At 41.4% G+C, this 20315-nt stretch overlaps 1 protein-coding gene across 1 annotated transcript in view; it reads right to left on the reverse strand.

The window, feature by feature from the left end:
• Positions 1-20315, reverse strand: part of ADAM9 (ADAM metallopeptidase domain 9) — a 121087-nt gene that overhangs the window by 46803 nt on the left and 53969 nt on the right. Inside the window, exons 9-12 of the mRNA XM_055124476.1 lie at positions 18900-19069; positions 16348-16429; positions 15170-15303; positions 10364-10535 (exon numbers count right to left, since the gene is read on the reverse strand). Coding sequence (XP_054980451.1) covers positions 10364-10535; positions 15170-15303; positions 16348-16429; positions 18900-19069 — 558 coding nt within the window. The remainder of the gene's footprint in view (positions 1-10363; positions 10536-15169; positions 15304-16347; positions 16430-18899; positions 19070-20315) is intronic.

The following is a 20315-nucleotide window of genomic DNA, read 5'->3' on the forward strand; positions in this document are numbered from 1 at the left end:
AGAAGTTGTAAAGTGAGTAAGGCTCTTGCCTTGCACATGGCTAACCCAGGTTTGATCCCTGGAACCACATATTGATCCTCCAAGCCCACCAGGAGTAATCCCTGAGCACAAAGGAAGTAATAAGTCCTGAACATGGCAGGGAGAAAAGAAGGAAGGAAGGAAGGAAGGAAGGAAGGAAGGAAGGAAGGAAGGAAGGAAGGAAGGAAGGAAGGAAGGAAGGAAGGAAGGAAGGAAGGAAGGAAGGAAGGAAGGAAGGAAGGAAGGGAAGTAGGGAGGGAAAAAAAGAGATAGAGAAAAAGAGTGAGCTGGAAATTATGCATATGATCCATAAGCATACAAAAAGATATAAAATAAGATAATACATTCCCATTTTTCACCCATCAAAATCTGGCCAAAAAATTTTGGAGGTGAGGAGGGGAGTAGATAGAAAATCAAACATTAAATAAGTAAAAATAAAGTTTAAGAACTGAAAAATTATCTTCTTCCTGGGGCAAAAAAGAACTTAAAAAATTGTCATTCTTACTGTTTCATTTAATAGTTTAATAAAGTCATGATATTTCACTCCCTTATATGGGCACGTCCATGGTTTTTTCCAGCAGGAAGCATTTATAAAAGATAAACCTTCACCCTACTTATAAGCATTTACAAAAGACAAACCTTCATCTAGTTCTAAAAGATTTAAGGAGTTGAAATCTCTAGGGAGGAATGTTGTAGGCAGATAGATGGGAGGGTGATAATGAGTTTCTTGGAAAATAATAAAACCCAGAAGAAATTGCCTAACCCAGAAGTAGCTCAAAGTCATTGGGAACACATGTTTTGAGATGCAAATACTGAGCTATTTGTAGAGAAACTGAGTCCAGAGAAGGGTGAACCTCCTCAAAAAAGGAGAAGCTATATAAAGGTCCTAACAATAATGTGAAAGGACAAAGAAATGCTACAAAAAAATAAGTTGGGAAGTCTCTGACTCCATAATTTCAAACCATACTAAAAAGCTATAGTTATCGAAACAGAATGGTACAGGAATAAGATTCTTAGACAAATAAAATAGTCATGCATCTGAGGCATATCCTCAGGTATATGGACAGTTATGTCTTTGACCAAGGAGAGAAAGGTATGAAGTTGAGCAAAGAATCTCTTCAACAAATGGTGCTGGGAAAACTGGTGGCTCATATACAAAAAAGAAAAATAAAGTTGAGCCCAGACCTCCAAAGTCAATTAAAAATGGATTAAAGACATTGATATAAGACTTAAATCCATAAATTATATTGAGAAAAACATAGGTTTAGTTCTTCAGGAAATCAAATCTGGAGTTATCTTCAATGGCCAACCAAAGAGAAGCAAAGATAAACAAATGTGATTACATTTAACTAAAAAGCTTCTGCACCACAAAAAAACAAAGGCTAGAATAGAAAGATACCACACAGACTGTGACAGGATGTTTGCTAAACCACTCCTCTGATAAAGGGCTAATATCTGAGATATATAAAGTACTTATCTTCACAAGATAAACAACCAACCCCTTAATAAAAGGGAGGTGAAAGACAAATAGAAACTTCCTCAAAGATAACCAAAAGACATATGAAAAAGTGTTTTGTATCATTAATCATTAGGGAAATGCAAATCAAAACAAGATATCATCTCATGCCAGTGACACTGGTATACATCATCATCATCATCATCATCATCCCAGTGACACTGGTATACATCATCATCATCATCATCATCATCATCCCATTGATCGTTGAATTTCTCGAGCGGTCTCAGTAACATCTCCATTCGTCCAAGCCCTGAGATTTTAGAAGCCTCTCTCTACTCGTTCTTCCAATGGTGCCATACTGGAGGCTCTTTCAGGGTCAGAGGAATGAGCCCCAGCTTGTTACTGGTTTTGGCATATTAATACACCATGGCGACCTTGCCAGGCTCTTCTATGTGGGCAGGAAACTCCTAGTAGTTTGCCAGGTTGCTTTGCTTAAAAGCAAGCTTTTGGGAGTTTGCTTTTACGTCTCTGGATGCTGGCCGTTGATAGGATTGCACGGCGCTGGGCAGTACCTGGGTGTGACTGCCTAGCTACTGGGAGATGGGAAATCTGGGCGGAGGAGGCCCAGTCCCGATCCGAGCAGCCTTGGAGGTCTCAGCCCTGGGTCCCACACACCTGGGTTCCTCTGCCAGTTCCTTCATGCGTGAGGCTCGTCCGAACGTGTGGAGAGGGGCCTTGAGCATGGCTGTGGCTAGGCTCTGGAGGTCTTCGGTCACCAGGAGCTCTGCTCAGAGTGGGGAGGGAAGCTGGAGCCCATCCCCTCCGAGGAGGCCCCGGGGAAGACAGCCAGGCGCGCGGGCAAAAGATTCTCTGTGTCACTCTCTTCCAGGAGCTTGCTTTTAAGTCTCTTTAAGCTCCGGGAGCTTGCTTTTAAGTATACATCACAAAGAACAAAAACAACCTGTGTTGGCATGGATGTGGGGAAAAGGCATCTTCATTCACTGTTAACAGGTATGTGATTTGATTTAGCCTTTTAGGAAAACAATCATCATTATCAATCATCGTCATCATCATCATCATCCCATTGATCTTCAATTTTCTTGAGCAGTCTAAGTAACGTCTCCATTCGTCCCAGCCTTCAGATTTTAGAAGCCTCTCTTTATTCATCCTTCCCAATGACACCGCACTTGAGGCTCTTTCAGGGTCGGGGGAATGAGACCCATTATTGTTACTGGGTTTGGCATATGAATATGCCACAGGGAATTTACCAGGCTCTCCCATGCAGGCAGGAAACTCTCAGTAGCTTGCCAGGCTCTCCGAGAGGGAAAACTAGGCTATATAATGTCTTCTGGGAGCTTGTTTTTATGGTCTCTGGATGTTGGCCATTGATGGGATTACAATATGGACAATTTTTAAAAATCTTCTATATAACCAAGGAATTCCACTTCTTGGCACCTATCTCAAGAGCCCAAAAACTCTACTCAGAAAAGACATTTGCAACCCACAAACCACCTCCAGTGCCATGTAACTCATCCATCAGACATGATTCAAGACCCATAAATTAATCTGAAAGAGATCAAAAAGCCCAGAAGACTTTTTTCCCAGACATCCAGTCATAGCTGAGTCATCACGGGCACCGCAGAGGGGGGGCGGGTCAGCCAAGTGCTCACCCAGAGCCCCAGCAGCTGATTGCTCCCATGCTCCACATTACTGAATGCTCCTGGCCAGGCTCCACTGCCTCTAGACTGAGCCTCATCCAGAAATTAATCTGCTGAAAATTCAAGTATGAAGGTTTTGTGGCTGAAATCTCCAGGCTTTCACAGAGTCAGGATGGGCTACCTCCCCCATCTCCCTGCACTTCTGAAGCCCAGGCACTCATGCACACACCCCAAAACTACCACCCTGTTAAAAATTTAACTCCATCTATACCACCCTGTTAAAAATTCTGAACTTTCTGGACATCTCAATCTCCACAACACTGATAAACCAGTAGTAGCACACCAGATTGGATGGGATGTAATGCAGAAGCTAACCAATCTTCATTGTCACTATCACTGTCATCCCATAGCTCATCGATTTGCTCGAACGGGTACCAGTAATGTCTCCATCGTGAGAGTTGTTGTCACTGTTTTTGGCATATTGAATATTCCACAGGTAGCTTGCCAGGCTCTTCGGGTGAGATACTCTTGGTAGCTTTAATTAACAAAATATAAATACAGAAGGCTTAACCTGTAACAACATCTTAATAATACCTTATACCTGGGACTCTGGAACCAGGCTGTTTTCACTCAGGGCACCCCAGAGGGGGGGCGGGTGAGAACCCTCCCCGCCCAAGGGACCCAGCCCTGGGAGCCGACCTCCACTACAACCTCCACTACCCAACTGCTGCCACACTTCAGGCCGCTTTCTGGATGCTCCAGCCAAGCCTCACATGTGAATGAAGTCCCACGGAACCCAGATAATGCGGAACTTTGTGACCTTGGACTGTGGACTCAATGGGACCGGAAGCAGAGATTCTCTGCCTGCTATCCCTCAACTCCAGTGACCCAGGGATCACACCCATAAGTCACACCCTACCACACCCTGCCGGATAATCTCCTCATTGGCCACCCTCCAGATCTCAATGGCTGCTCCTCCCAGACAGGAGTATAAAATGAGGCCCCCATAGTCATGCCACTGGACTCTGCCGAGTTGTTTTCACTAACTCAAGGTGCCCCAGAGGGGCGTGGGTGAGAACCCTCCCCACCCCAAGGGATCCAGCCCCAGCAGTCGACCTCCACTGCCCAACTGCTGCCACGCTCCAGGCTGCTTTCCAGACACGGACATTATTTCCAACACATTATAAGACACTTTCTACCCATTTTCCATAATTACCACACCATATCTGATGGAGTTCAGACAGTAAGCAACAAACCATAGAGAGTAATATATATATATATATATATATATATATATATATACATACATACACATACATATGTGTGTGTGTGAGTGTGTGTACCTCTCAGAGAGCCTGGCAAGCTACTGAGAGTATCCTGACCGCATGGGCAGAGCCTCGCAAACTACCCATGGCATATTCGATATGCCAAAAACAGTAATGATAGGTCTCATTCCCCTGACCCTGAAAGAGCTTCCAATCGTTGGGAAACACGAGTAAGGAGAGGCTGCTAAAATCTCAGGGCTGGGAGGAATAGAGACGTTACTGGTGCCCGCTTGAGTAAACTGACGAACAACGGGATGACAGTAATACAGTGATACACGGACTCAACTGTTTATGGTGAGATGTGACAATTTTCACTAATTGTCTCCTAAGAAAACATTGTTTGATCACTCTGTTAGCAAATTATTGATAACAAACAATAGGAAATAAATTATAGAGGGCCTGTTATGGTGACAGGCTTAAGGGGTGGTTGGGATAATTGGAGACAATGGTGGAGGGAAGGTACAATGGTGGTGGGATTGGTATTGGAACACTGTGTGGAGCATGGTGACAGACACTGGTACAGATAAGACCGGACCTTGCAAAGTGACCCAGAAGCAAAGTCTCACAAGAGGGAGTATCTGGGCAAAGTTGGCAAGAACAGGGTGTCAACCAGCACCGAGTGTTCGGCCTTGAGCCTCACTCGACCTCCTAGTCACATGAGCCCAAGACACAGAAACTGTTACTCACACTTAGCAAGTTATCCTAACTGCAGCATCTAGCACTGACTGAGATTAGAGTGGGGCATAGCAGAGAAGGAGCAGTGATAGGCTAATAATGCTGAACTTCATGTGATTGGACTTTCTTGTAAGCCGAGACCCCTATAAAACATGTGTGTATCTGGCAATAAGGTGAACAGCCATCAGCTACTTCCAGAGGGTAGCTCTCCACACGCCCGTCATCCTTCGCCCTTCATCTGCCCGGACCTGGTGCACAATGTGTCTGGGCACCGTTGGGGGAAAACTGTGCCCCAACATCTGGCTCCCAATATGGGACATCTATGAAGGTAATCGGTAAGGTTTTTGGATGGGTGAGTTCCCTGAACCAAATCTGGGGGAATACCGGGCTTCTTCAGCCCCTCAACTATCTTTTCTTGTCTCATTTTTATTCCTGACCTCTACCACACACCTGGGTGTAAGACAGCCATTTACACGGCTGTTTGCGAAACTATCTTAACTTGAGCTATCTCTCTCTCTTCATTCTCTCAGCTCACGCCAGCACAGGGCTGGAGCAGCCTCTTTTTCTTTCACCTCTGAATTCTAAATGTGTGAGTGGGGGTGCCAAGTGACTGGAGAGTGAGTGAATAGGGCACCACGGCTTTGGCTATGGGGTCTGAGTGGGCTCCAACCCACGGTTCCATGGATCCTATAAAGGCTGAAGGAGACTTGCCCTGAAAGGAATCAACCTGGCAGGGGGGTTATACCTGCACTCCAATGCCAAGGGAACCTTAAGATCCCGGAGGGGTCCGGTAGGGCGAGCACCAGAGAGTTGTCCCTCCCTTCCTCCTCCCTTCTTCCTCTATCCGTAACCATGGGAGCTATCAGCTTCAAGGAGTCTCTTATTCTAAACAACCTGCAAGAGATCTCGCACTTTCACGGCATGAAACTTAGCTAGTCTCAGGGTGAGGCTTTTGGGGGACATGTGTGTGAGATCACTCCCTGGATCATCAAACCCACCTGGTCCCAAATCCAGTTCCTGGCCTCTAGGGCTCAGGCGAGAGATAAGAAAAAATTTCCCCTGAAATTTTTGCCATTCTTTCAGCCCTTTGCCAGTGCCTTAGGTCTTCTGAAGAAGCTTGAACTGCACAAGAGGCCTCAGATACATCCCCAAGCTGACAGAAGTTCACCCAGGTGGCCCTTAGTGGGGAGGAGTCAGGCACTGCTTTACTGAATGCCTGTAACAAATCATCATGAACAACTTTGTAAACCACAGTGTTTATATAAAGTGTGAGGGGAAAATTTACATATGTAGGCCTGACCTATTCCATATAAACTCGAAAATATATCAACGCAGAATTGCTTTAAAAGTTTTATTAATGACAGGTGAAACATGATTATTACCATAATGAGATCCAAGTATAAAATAAAATTTAAAGTAATATAGTTTAGATTCCAGAATTGAAAATGTAGTTATGTAAATGAAAATGGGTATTTTATATTGTATTAAATGGTTTTAATTTTCTTATTTACATACATCAAAATCATATAGTAATCACTAATTGGCTCTTACAGATTTATTTTCTGATTCTATTTGCCAGTTCTTAGAATTCTGTTGGAATAAATAATATAAAGTAAATTTGTTATGTGCCTAAGGGGGCACCTAAGCTACTGAGAATATCCTGCCTACACGGCAGGGCCTGGCAAGCTCCTTGTGGTATATTCGATATGCCAAAAACAGTAACAATGCTGGGTCTCATTCCCCTGACCCTGAAAGAGCCTCCAATGTGGGACTGGGAAGCACGAGTAAAGAGAGAAATCTTTACTCGTCCTGAAAATCTCAGGGCTAGGACGAATGGAGGCGTTACTGGCACCCACTCAAGCAAATCAATGAACAATGGGATGACAGTGATACAGTGACAGTGAAGGGGTCAAGTTGGGGTTGGGAGGGAAACTGAGGATATTGGTGGAGGGAAGGTCACACTGGTGGTGGTGGAACTAAATGCTTAAATCAACTGTATAATGAGGGGCCAGATCAATAGTACAGTGGGTGGGTGTTCGCCTTGCACATGGCCGACCTGGATTCAATCCTGGCATCCTATACTGTTACCCAGCACTGCCAGGAATGATTCCTGAGTGTAAAGCCAGGAGTAACTCCTGAGCATCACCAGGTGTGACCCAAAAGGCAAACAAAACAAAATAACAATTTTATAATGAACAACTTTGTAAATCACAATGTCTCTCATAAAAATCAAATAAATTTTAAAAAATTAAAAAGAAAATGAGAAGACATTCGCATCTCTATGTTCACTACAGCCAAAATCTGGAAGCTGCCCAAGAGTCTAAAAGAAGATGACTAGATAAATAAATATGGTGCATAAACAAAACGGAATACAACTTAGCTGTAAGAAAAGACGAAACCATGCAATTTGCAGGTACCTGAATAGATCTGGAAAGTACCATGCTGAGTAAAGTAAGTCAGAAGGAGAGGGACAAATACAGAATGATCTCTTTCATATGTGAGATATAAAGAAACACAGTAAGGGAATAACATTGCACAGAGGAAAAAAACAGAAGTGGTTCTAGTAGGAAGTTCACCATAGGGAACAATGAGAGGTGGGAGAGATGAACATTAGGATAATGGTGGAAAGAGGTGGGCACTCTGGTGGGGGATGTGTTGCCGAAATTTTTTATGTATAAAATGGTACTGATGAAGTTTTGTAAACCATAGGATTCAGGTGTCATCAGTCAGAAGTGGGGAACCACCATCCCTACCCCAGGGCAGAGAAGCTGAGCTGAATGACAGCTGCAGTTTTATAGGCAAAAAGGCTACTTCCTCCCCCTGCACCTGACTGCTGTGTTCAAGTTCTATCTCTGACAGAATGTTTGATCAGAGACCAGCCCAGTCAGACAAGGGAGTAGTGAATACCTCCCAGGTTGGCTATAAGCCAGGTACAGTGCAACACGGCATGCTGAAAACCAGGCCTTTTGGGAAGTACAGGTGTCTGAGCACTCTCACACGTGAGAGAACACTGCAGTGCAGACAATTCAAGACAAGACATGAATGCTGGGAGGCTACAGAGGACACTTCCACCGGGCCCAGCTGATCCAGTGAGCCTGAGACAACAAACTCCAGCAGCAAAAACCATATTCTGCTACCCAGGCATGCTCAAAACTAGCTTCTCACCATCACATAGCAGCAGATACAATGAAGAAGCAGGAGAAGTAACCTTCACTGGTAGCTTATGACAAAAAATAGACAAAGGCATTACAAAAGGGAAAATTATAGACCTATATCCCTGATGAACATAGATGAAAAGATCCTCAACAAAATATTAGCAAAATGAATCAACAATACAACAAAAACATCATACACCATTACCAAGCAGAGTCCATCCTGGGGATGAAGGATGGTTTGACGTGCACAGTATAGACCTCCGAACGCCACTGCTACCACCCTACCTGCTCAACTCTGTGTGGTCCAGCTTGGAAAGACACTTTTGTGTCCCTATGAACAGCAGCATTGAAAAAACCACCCAGACACATTTCTCAGTATCCCCAGGCAGCAAGCTATGTCTACAAACCATCCCCAGACCCCACCCCACTTGACTCTACAGCTAAGCTTTGAAAGAGGTCTTCATGTTCCTGTGGCGGCAGGACTAACTTTGTGAGAGGGACAGATACAGAATGATCTATCACATGGGGGGGAGCAAAAACGAAGTAGGGGACTGATAAATGGCAAGGCGACAGAAACTGAGAAGTGTCTTCAGGCATTCAGTGGGATCTTATAAAGGTTGGGAGAACAGGGGACAGGATGGGTGGGGGAAGCACAGGGACAATGGGGGAGAAAAGTGGGCACTCCGGTGGGAGAGGTGTGCTGTAATGTTTTATGTTGGAAACCCAACCACTAACATTTTTGGAAACCATGGAACTGAAATTTAAAGAAAAAAATTAATAGTAATTTTGTAGTATAAAAGCTCAAGGAGAAAATATAGATTCTTTTAATAAGTTTGGTAGCTGGAAATGAGAATACAAAAAAGTCCATCTCTTATGGTTATTGTGAGAATTATGCTATGTAAATTATTTGATAGAAGTCCGTAACAGTGCAATGAAGATCCAGTCACAACTTCTCCACAAAATACATACTGGCATTTTGTAAAATACAAAATACATATTCTTCTAGAATATGAAGTCATTTGACAAAAGCCAGCTGTTGTTAGGTAAGAAGGAAGAAGAATTAGTAAGAAAAACTGAGAATGCAATAAAGCCGCACACACATAAATAAAAATATAAATGAAGTCTTAGTAGGAAATGAGTTACATGGTCATTTTAAGAGGATAATGACTGCAATGTAGAAACGGCTAAGTGACATAACTGATCTTTTTTTTTTAATAAAAAAGAAGGGACTGGAGAGATAATACAGTGGGTAGGTCAATTACTTTGCACACATAGCCAATGTGTATTTGACCCCCAGCACTCCATATAACCCCTGTGCACCACTAGGAACTAGCCCTAAGCACAGAGCCAAGAGTAAGTCCTGAACACTGATGGATGTGGTCCCAAAAGAAAAACAAAAAACTTCTTTTTAGCTTTTTAAATGAAAGAATATTTTTACTATAGAACTCTAGAGAAAAGAGCTACTTCAATTCATTACTAAAATGCATCCAAATCCATATTTTCACCAGAAAAGTCAAAGCACAAAAGTAAAGCATCAAAGGAAAAGTAATTCATTCTTTAAAATAGATAAATAACCCAATAATCATAAGCAAAATGGGAGAGGCTAGCAATAAAAGAAGAATAAACATGAAGAATTCCTTGACATAAGACAGATAACGATATTATTTATTTTCTGTGAAGAATATGACCAGTTACAGAAATGTTTCCACACAAGAAAATACCAATCTTCATTTTGCCACTGTTTTATTTAACCTCCAATGCCAGAGTTGCCTAAAGCAAACTATTTCCTTTGTTCTACATCCCAAGGCAATTTCCCAAGGCAAAAATTAAAAATTTATGTGGCCTGAGAGACAGTACAGTGGGTAAGGCACTTGCCTTGCCTATAGCCAACCCGTCTGATCCCCAGCGTCCCATACGGTCCCCCATGCACAGCCAGAAGTAATTCCTTGAGTACAGAGCCAGAAGTAACCCATGACCATTGCTAGGTGTGGTTCCAAAACAAAAACAAAAGCGAAAAAAAAAAAATTTAACAAAATAAAGAGAACTTTTAAAAAATATGTAAAATTTACTGACCTTTGGAGTACCACAGTCACACTCTTCACCAGGGTCCACCAATTTATTACCACAGAAAGGTGCACTGTAGGCTTCATCAGACTTTGGAATATTGAGAAGGCAATTTCCTCCTTTATTTAAAGTTAACTTCTCAAAGTCCTCTGCACTGCAACTGCTAAAGTTTCTGGAGCCTCTAGAGTAAAAAAAAGAAAAAGACATTGTATCATAACAATTATTTAATTTGAAAATTTTAAGCATGGCTTCAACAAAAAAGAAATTTAAAATAACAGAAAATTAGCAAACTAAAATAGAGAAGTTAGTGGGGAATGTGCACTGGTGGAGGGATGAGTGTTTGACCATTGTGTGATTGTAATCCAAACATAAAAGCTTGCAACTATCTCACAGTAATTCAATAAAATTAAATTAATTAATTAAATAAATAAATAAAATAGAGAAGTTAGAATTAATATCTATCCCTAATAAGTAGTATTTTAATAACTATGTAAAATCATTATGTTAGTTATAATGTTTAGTTTAGTCTTCATAAAAGCATATTCCAAATGCACTACTTATACGAAATACAAATTTATAAATCTTATCTATCAGAATAAAAATTGCCCAGTGCTGAAGGCAAAGCAAAGATGACTATGGGATGAGTTTCCAAAAGCAGCAAACTTTTAACCCAAAATAAAGAAGACCTAAGATATTTATGTGACAGCAAAAGGAGTGATATTTGTATCACTGGGATACCAGGTGGAAATGAGAGAGAAAATAATTACTGATTGAAAAAATAATAGTCCGTAATCTCTCTAATATGAGGAAGGAAACATTACCCCCTGATCTACAAAAGGTACAAATACTACAAACAAATAAATACTATCAGATGAACACCAACAAACATTTTAATTAAAATTGTCAGAACCAAACTGAAGCTCATCAAGCTGCCAAATCATCCCAGAGAGATCAACCTCCAGGTTGAAAACTCTGTGGTCTTATCAGAATACGGATGGCAGATTGTCCATCCAGAGGACAGACTTGCAGCCGCCACACTTGACTCCTCCAGCGTATAAACGACCACCTCTATAGCACCTGGAGTGTGCAGCTGCATTTGCTGCCACACAACATCTCCAAATTACATAGTACTGACAGCCAGTAAGAGCACAAACAATATGATGGGGGAGTTATGCAGAAGTCCACTCAGCTCACAATATCAAAACAGTAGCACAGAAGGCTCAAGCAGCACCAACCCGCCTAGGAAATCCTCAATCACTTTAGCAACACCACAGTGAGAAAGAACAAATATCACAAATTGACTTTTATTGATCGATTTTCCCATTTCCTACTTTGTTTACAGGCAATCTAAAGTAAATTTGATTGAGCCTGCTAGGAGCTCAGGTTTGGAGGAGAAAAGGGAACTGGAGACACTGGTGGAATTGGAGGTCGCTCTGAGGGTGGGACCGGTGTTGAAACACCAAATGCCGGAAACAATTATGTTATGAACAACTTTGTAAACCAGTTTAAATTTTAAAAATTGAAATTTCAAAACCAGAAAGTTAGAGTCCTAAAAGCAGTAAGAGAAAAGTAGACTCACAAGTAAGGAAACCTCATAAGACTCAACAGCAGATGTATCCAGTAAAAAACTACAGGCCAGAAGGAAATAATGTGATATAACCAAAGTGTCAGATGAAAGGACCTATAAAAAATGAATACTAGGCTGTCATTCAGATTTCAAACAGTTTTAGAAATTCATTGTGACTAAACCAACTCTGTAATACTAAATGATTTTCTATAAAAAGGCAAACAAAATAACACTCTGGGGTAGTAAGATATATATTTTTTAAGTACCACATAAAATAGGGAAAAGAAAGCAATAGTCTCTTAGATTGCATAAGACTTAAGTGTTCAAAATTTAATCAGCACCATATATGTTTCCTTGAGCACTGTTTAAAGTGGCCCCTGAGTATTACAGAATCTAGAGTGGTCCAAAAACCAAAAAAGGTAAGCCTAGAATTTTAGATATAAAGAATATGATGATCTCAAAATAACAATACCTAGAAAAGGCAGATCACTGCATAAAATATGGACACAAAAGTACTACCCAAACATATAAGGGGATCAAAGAAAAACAAAGCGAGGCAGTCCCCGCCGGGGCCGATGCTCGGCTCCGGCCGGGTTTCGGCCCGGGTACCCATGCCTCTGCACAGCCGGTGGATGTGGAACGAGCGGGAACCAGAGACAATTTAGGATTTGGGGTTCCAGCAAGTGCTTGCACCCATGTATGGAGACTGTGAACTAAGCTTTTGCCCCACGCTGGCTAACAGAGGAAATAGCCTTCCTTCTTGGTCTCTCTCCCCTCCGGGAGAAGGCGTGGTGTCCGACATTTTGTGGGTCCGTTGAGAAGGTATGAACTTTTGGCACGGGGAAAAAAAAATGTGCTTTGAACTTGAAACAGCCACGGGATACCGGGGCAGTCCCCGCCGGGGCCAGTGCTCAGCTCCAGCCGGGTTTCGGCCCGGGTGCCCATGCCTCTGCACAGCCGGTGGATGTGGAACGAGCGGGAACCAGAGACAATTTAGGATTTGGGGTTCCAGCAAGTGCTTGCACCCATGTATGGAGACTGTGAACTAAGCTTTTGCTACATGCTGGTCCAGGAAGGGAAATGATTCATTTTCCAACTTAAATCTCCGTGGACTTAATTACTATAATACAGAAATTGTAAACCGTGTGGCCACTACCGCGGCCACGCGACATTTTATAGCTTCATTCTCATCAGTGGAAAACTTATTATCAAATATTTCCTTGCTAATAGAGCTGTATTCTTGGGGGATAAATTCCAACAAAAATAGTGAGTCTGTTTTGAAACTCTAACAACAATAGTGAGTTGTGTGTTGAAATCTGGAATGTAATCAAGGTAAAGAGAAAAGGAAGTGAAATTATCACTCACACACGGGGGGGTTGTTGGGGGGTGAAGGGTGGGATGTATACTGTTTTTTTGTTTTTGCTTTTGTTTTTGTTTTGTTTTTGTTTTTATTGGTGATGGAATATGGGCACTGGTGAAGGGATGGGTGTTTGAGCATTGTATAACGGAGATATAAGCCTGAGAACTTTGTAGCTTTCCACTTGGTGATTCAATAAAATAAATTAAAAAAAAAAAAAAAGAAAAACAAAGCGAAAAAAAAAAACCTCTCCAAATAGAAGAATAGGAATGAATACTTTCTTGGCAATATTTTCTCTAAATGTCAATAAACTACACTCCTATCCAAAGGCACACGGTGGCTAGATGGATCAGGAATCAAAACCTGACATTCTGCTGCTTATAAGAGACATACTTGAACTTTCACAATAGAGTTAATAACTAAAAATAATCAAATGCAAATGGCAGCCTACAAAAAAAGCAGAGATGGCCATACATGTATCAGATCAAATAGGGTTCAAACTAAAGAAGATAGAAGGACACAAATATTGTATTAGTTAAGGGATTAATACACCAAGTGGATTGAGCTCTTATGATATATATGTATTACAAAGGGACCACAAAAAAATTTTAAGCAACTACAAATATACACAGAGAGAGAGTAACAGCAACACAGTGTAGAAGGAGACTTTAACACTATTTCTACCACTGAACAGATCAAACGATAGAAAATCAATAAGAAAAGAAAAGCCTTCAACAAAAAACTGGAAGAACTGGGCTTGACATATGTATATAGAACTCTATTCTCCCTCACCTCCAAAATACCAAACACACGTTCATTTCCAATGCACATGGAACATTCTCCAGTTCAGATCAGATGATGAAGCAGAATATAAGTACCCATAAACTCAAGAAGTATTTGAAATCATATTATATAATTTATCAATGCATAATGCTCTAAAAGTAAAAAAATTAACCATAAAGAAAGCTAAGGAAAACTTAAGACTTTTTGAGACTAAACAATATACTACTGAGCAATCACTGTATCACTGTCATCCCATTGTTCGTCGATTTATTCGAGTGGGCACCAATAATGTCTCTAGTTCTCCCAGCCCTGAGATTTTAGCAGCCTATCCTTACTTGTCTTTCCCAATGATTGGAGGCTCTTTCAGGACCAGGGCAATGAGACCTATCATTACTGTCTTTGGCATATTGAATAGACCATGGGTAGCTTGCCAGGCTCTGTCCGTGCGGGCTGGAAACTCTTGGTAGCTTGCCATGCTCTCCGAGAGGTATATAGTATTGAGCAATGACTGGGTCATAAGGGAAATTAAGAATTCCTCAAAACAAATGGAAATTAAGATATAATTCACAGTACTAAGTACACAGATGGAAGTTCACAGCAACATACGTTTATATGAAAAAACAAGAAACTTTCAAACAAACCATCTAAGAAGATGGGAAAGAACAACAAACGAAACCCAAAGTAAATAGATGAAAGAAATTTAAATACATGTGATTAACAACAATTGAAAGTGGCATACCAGCATATGACCAAAAAGAAAAAATATCAAGTAATGTTTCAAATATGCTTCCTATGAATAATCTGAAAAAAGCCGTAACATATTATCACCATTACCATATTAAGCCACTCAAGACTAGTAATCTAACTTATATATTTTTCCCAGGGTTCTTGGTTAATAGGAGAGTGCAGTTACATCTTTGTGCCCACATAAATGCTTTTCTTAAAACTTTCTAAAATTCCTTGTTTAATTTTTTAAGATGATTTCTCAAATCATGTAATTAATTTCTGGGGAGGTAGGAATAATTTTTCCTCCTTATCAGAAGAGAATTCCAGAGTTTAAGAAACAATAACCTATGACATCGTATTAAAATGGAATTCAGTTACTCACGATGCTCCAGAATTCATGATGCAGCTCTTGGCGCCACAAAAACAGTCTCTGCCATCATCATGATTCATACCGAGATTATGACCCAACTCATGAGCGACAATGGAGGCAAATGTCTCCACTGTAATTTGTCCAAACTGTCCAAACACAAGAACATATTAATTAGGTTTATTGAGATACTTTATTTTCAATAGAGGCTATTCTGTATCTTCAATTATTTTTTAAACAAGAACAAGCATATCATCAAAATACTGACAGCCTTCAGTAAATCAAGCATCCAATAGTCTTTATACACTTTATTCCAACAGAGACTGGTTTGAGCCAAGTTACTGATGCCAGAAGTAGACTCTGTAAGCAATAGTTCAATTACTTTAGCACCAATTAATTAGTCATGGTGTTTTATGGGAAAACAAATTCATGATTCTAACTTTCTAATTAAAATGTGCATAGCATTAAAAAAAAAAGCATCTGAACCAGTTGAGTAACTCTGGTCATCTACTAGATTCTTGTGTGAAGGTGAGATAAAGCTTATATTTTCTGTTCTAGTCTACAGATATATCTTCTATTCATGTACCAATTCGTATTACTAATCTAATTGTAGGTCTGTTTTCTCATCCAGGTACAAAGTGAGGACCTTATAAACACATAGAAAATATTAGAAAACCATTCAGTCTTCAGGGAAAAAGCTCATATGTAACACCATCCACTGTAGCACTGTCGTCCTGTTGTTCATCGACTTGCGCTCGAGCAGGCACCAGTAACGTCACCATTGTGAGACTGTTGTTACTGTTTTTGGTATATCGAATATACCACGGGGAGCTTGCCAGGCTCTGCCATGTGCTCGAGATACTCTCGGTAACTTGCCAGGCTCTCGGAGAGGGACGGAGGAATCGAACCAGGGTCAGCCACGTGCAAGGCAAACGCCCTACCGATTGTGCTATCACTCCAGTCCATGTAACACCATATTTCAACTAAACCCAAAATTTTGTTTTAAGGATGTGAAGAAGTACTGAGGAAATAAACTGACATTGCCCGATAACATATTTCCAAAGCTAAGCATCAAGAAAATGCTGAGAACCCAGGATGGAGCTCAGCAGTACAGAATTTGCATAGGTGAAGCTCTGGGCTCTAACCCCAGCATCAGAAGAAGAAAAAACAAGAAAAAGAACAACAAAATGTACCACATTAATCCCGCCTGCATGACTCCTTGAACACACAGTTCCCACAAATGCCATTCCTGCAGTCCCACCGAAACCTTTCTTCCTAAAGAAAAAGAAAAGGGGAAAGTTATAAAATGTCCTTGCAGGGGAAGGAACACACTACTTCAATTTCTTTCAGTAATATTAAGCTAAACTGCTAAAACTTATGAAAATGGGGAGAACAATGGTGAACTGCAAACATTTGAAATCAGAAATGTGAAGCTATACTTGGGAAACACACATGCTACTCGCCAGTTACATCTCAGTAAGGCTGCTCGCAAGCTCAGTGCCCAGAGGTCACTCCCAGTGGTGCTCCGAGGACAAGCAAGGCCAAAGACCAAACGAGTACCACAGCCCTTTGCCTTTTCTCTCCAGTCCCCTTTTTAATTTTTTTTTGAGGGGGGAGTGATATTGATTCAGTCCTCCCCCCACCCTTCAGCTGTTGTCTGAGTTGCCATGAGACCAGGGGTCACACATAGACCTGGCTGTGGTGCTCACACATTTTCTCTGTGGTGCTTAGTGTGGGTTACACATGAAATTGCAGTACATGCAGACTCAGCCACATGCTCACACAGTCGCTGTCCTTTAGTTGGGATACTTTAACATATGCTCCTTATTGACAGCTATGCTAAAGTCCATAGTGAGATTGACCAAGACTATGACATAGGAAATAAGGTAGTGGTGACAAATGCAAGGCCTGCAGTTCTTAAGTCTCATTTTTCCTGTTTCATGAGTCATTTCTGGAAGCCCCCTCTCCCCAACTTTCATTGAGGTACTTTGATTTCTAATACTGTTAATGACAGTTTCATTCATTCATCATTCCTACACCATAACCACCACCAGAGTCCCACTTCCCTTCACCAATGCCCCATAGACCCCAATCTACCACCTCTGCCACTCTGCTTCTTTTGCCTTTGTCCCCTTGCTGTTCCCTTACTGCGTATCTTAGCAGAGCTAAGTTTACCAAATGTGGGGCAAGGGAAGGTGGGATGGAGAAGAGGCACGAAGGGACGGGGCAGGTAGGGGGTGTGAGGGGAGACTTCTTCAGAACTCTGGTGGTGATGGTTCATAGCTGTACACCAAAAGCATCAATATTAGCAATATTGTAAATCATGATACCTCAACAATAATAAAATCATTCCATTTTTATTCCAATTATCCCTTCATAGGAACAAACAAGAAAATATATAAAATTGAGGGAGTAAACTCAAGCTGGAATGGAATAAATGTGAAAACACAAAAGAGAGGCCTCATTATCATAATGCTGCTCTCCTGGGACATCAAACTAAATCTTCCTTAGTTATATAACTGCTTTAAAAAGAAAACTTAAGAGACTATGATTATGGGAGTTGATTGACTCCAATAATATTTACTCCTAGACATCTGCTTTCTCAACTCAGTTGCCCTTAGTTCCTAGTACCCCAAAAGTAGAGTCTCAACGAGGGATGGAATGGACCCAGGGAAAGCTGTGAGCTACCCTGGCATCGAAATGGGCCAGGCCAAAACGCCACCATACTCAACTATAAGTTGAAAGCATGGTCATAGACAAATGTGGTCATGATCCAAAAGTAAGGACGAGACTATAACCCTGTTGGGGTTAGGAAGACTAACCTGACCTGAGGACCGTGGTCTGGAATATATAGTGAATGTCCTCAGAAAGCACCAAACTTTAAGTGTGATATACCTCTTACTGTGCTCATACAGAATGACATTGCTAGAAATATTGGAAGTAAATTTACTATAACTATTTAAGTGAATTACTAGCTGAGGAAGGAAAAAAAGTGACACACCCTTGCTTGGATCCCACCCTTGAGCGGATCTCCTAGTAATCTCCTTAGATGAGATTTTGTTAATCTCCTGGAGGAGTGGTCTTACCCCTCTGTTGATTTGTCAATGTTCAACCCACTTTTGTGTCACCACCCTACATGATTGCTATATAAACTAAGACCTTAGGAGAAAGAGGGGAAGACACAGAAGATACAGGAGAAGACACAGGAGAAGAAAGCAGAGAAGACACAGAAGTGGAGAGAAAACACAGAAGCAAGGGAGAAGACACAGAAGCAAGAGGGTTCCAGAGAGAGATCAGAAGAAGAGAGATTGGAAGAGACCAGAGGAGTGACCACAGAGACAGAGACAGAGATAAAGAGACAGAAGAGAGCACAGCGTCACACACAGAAGCAGAGCACAAGGAGGAGCCATCCCGATCCGGTCCATACACAGTGGCTAGAGAGCACCAAATGCGAGCAGAGAGAGAGAAAGAGAGAGAGAGAGAGAAAGAGAGAGAGAGAGCCACCCCGAAAGCCCGCAAACAACCCAACACACACATCATCATCCCCTTCCACATGTGTGCCTTTGTAATTTATTGCAACGGGTAGCTTGCCAGGCTCTGCTGTGCAGGCAGGATACTCTGTAGTTTGCTGGGCTCTCTGAGAGGGATGGAGGAATCAAACCCAGGTCTGCCACTGGCAAGGCAAATGCCCTACTTGCTGTTCTATCACTCCAGTCACTTAGAGAATCATTTTAAAATCACTTACAAAACTAGTTGTGCACTGTCATGTCTCCGACGTGTTATAAGAAACTTCTCCCGCCACTGCACAAAGTTTGCCAGTACATCACCAGCTCCCCCAATGATGCTGATCAGGTTTCCATTTGTCCAAATCTCCAGTCCAACAAGCACAATTCGAATATTCAACATAATATACATCTGGAAAAAAAAACAGAAATAAAATTAATAAAACACATTATTAAAGAATATGAGAATCTCTTTTAGAGGGACACATGGAAAGATTGCACTCATCTGTGGAATATAAAATAAGAGAGTAGGAGACTAACACCCAAGAATAGCAGTATATAATACCAGGAGGTTGGCTCCATAGCATGGAAGCTGGTCTCACATGCTGGGGAAAAGTCATCCCAGATAGAGAAGGGAACACCAAGTAAAATGTGATTGGAGATCCCGCACCGGAAGAGAGATGCGAGCTGAAAGTAGACTAGAGACTGAACATGATGGCCACTCAATACCCCTATTGCAAACCACAACACCCAAAAGAAGAGAGAGAGAACAAATTGGAATGCCCTGCCACAGAGACGGGGTGGGGTGGGGGGGATGGGATTGGGGAGTGGGGGGATACTGGGTTCATTGGTGGTAGAAAATGGACACTGGTGGAGGGATGGGCTCTCAAACATTGTATGAGGGAAACACAAGCATGAAAATGTGTAAATCTGTAACTGTACCCTCACGGTGACTCACAAATTAAAAAATAAATAATTTTATAAAAAAAAGAATATGAGGGGCCGGAGCGATAGCACAGCGGGTAGGGTGTTTGCCTTGCACGCGGCTGACCCGGGTTCGATCCCCGGCATCCCATATGGTTCCCCAAGCACTGCCAGGAGTAATTCCTGAGTGCAAAACCAGGAGTAACCCCTGAGCATCACTGGGTGTGACCCAAAAAGCAAAAAAAAAGAATATGAGATTCTCTTTTAAGCAGATGATGAAGTAACTCAACTATGTAAACTCAAACTGAATCTTCATACCCCCAAAATTATTTCAACAACCTCTCAAACGTCTCAATTTCCTTCTCCATATAATAAAAGCAACAGTAGTTGAAAATCTGTCTTGTCTTTAATTCTAAAATCTGAACAATAATGAATATGAAAAGCCTTTGATATAACTGATCCCAAAACTTGTCTTAATACAAAATATAGAATATGTTAGCTTAAGGACGTTGTATTTCATTTTATGCAAATGCTCTACTACAGAAATATCAGTGAAAAAATATATATATCAGTGAGTTTGAGTGCCAGGTGTTCCTCAAGCCACTACTGAGATATATATAAATACTGCGAATCACATTACCTTTCTAAGAGTTTTCCTAAAATCCTAATCAAATCAGACATTACAGAACTCTAATATTTACTTCCCAATGCTACTTTAAGAATAAGCTAGTTAA

The sequence above is a fragment of the Sorex araneus genome, chromosome 1 (genome assembly GCF_027595985.1).
Source record: "Sorex araneus isolate mSorAra2 chromosome 1, mSorAra2.pri, whole genome shotgun sequence".
NCBI lineage: Eukaryota > Metazoa > Chordata > Mammalia > Eulipotyphla > Soricidae > Sorex > Sorex araneus.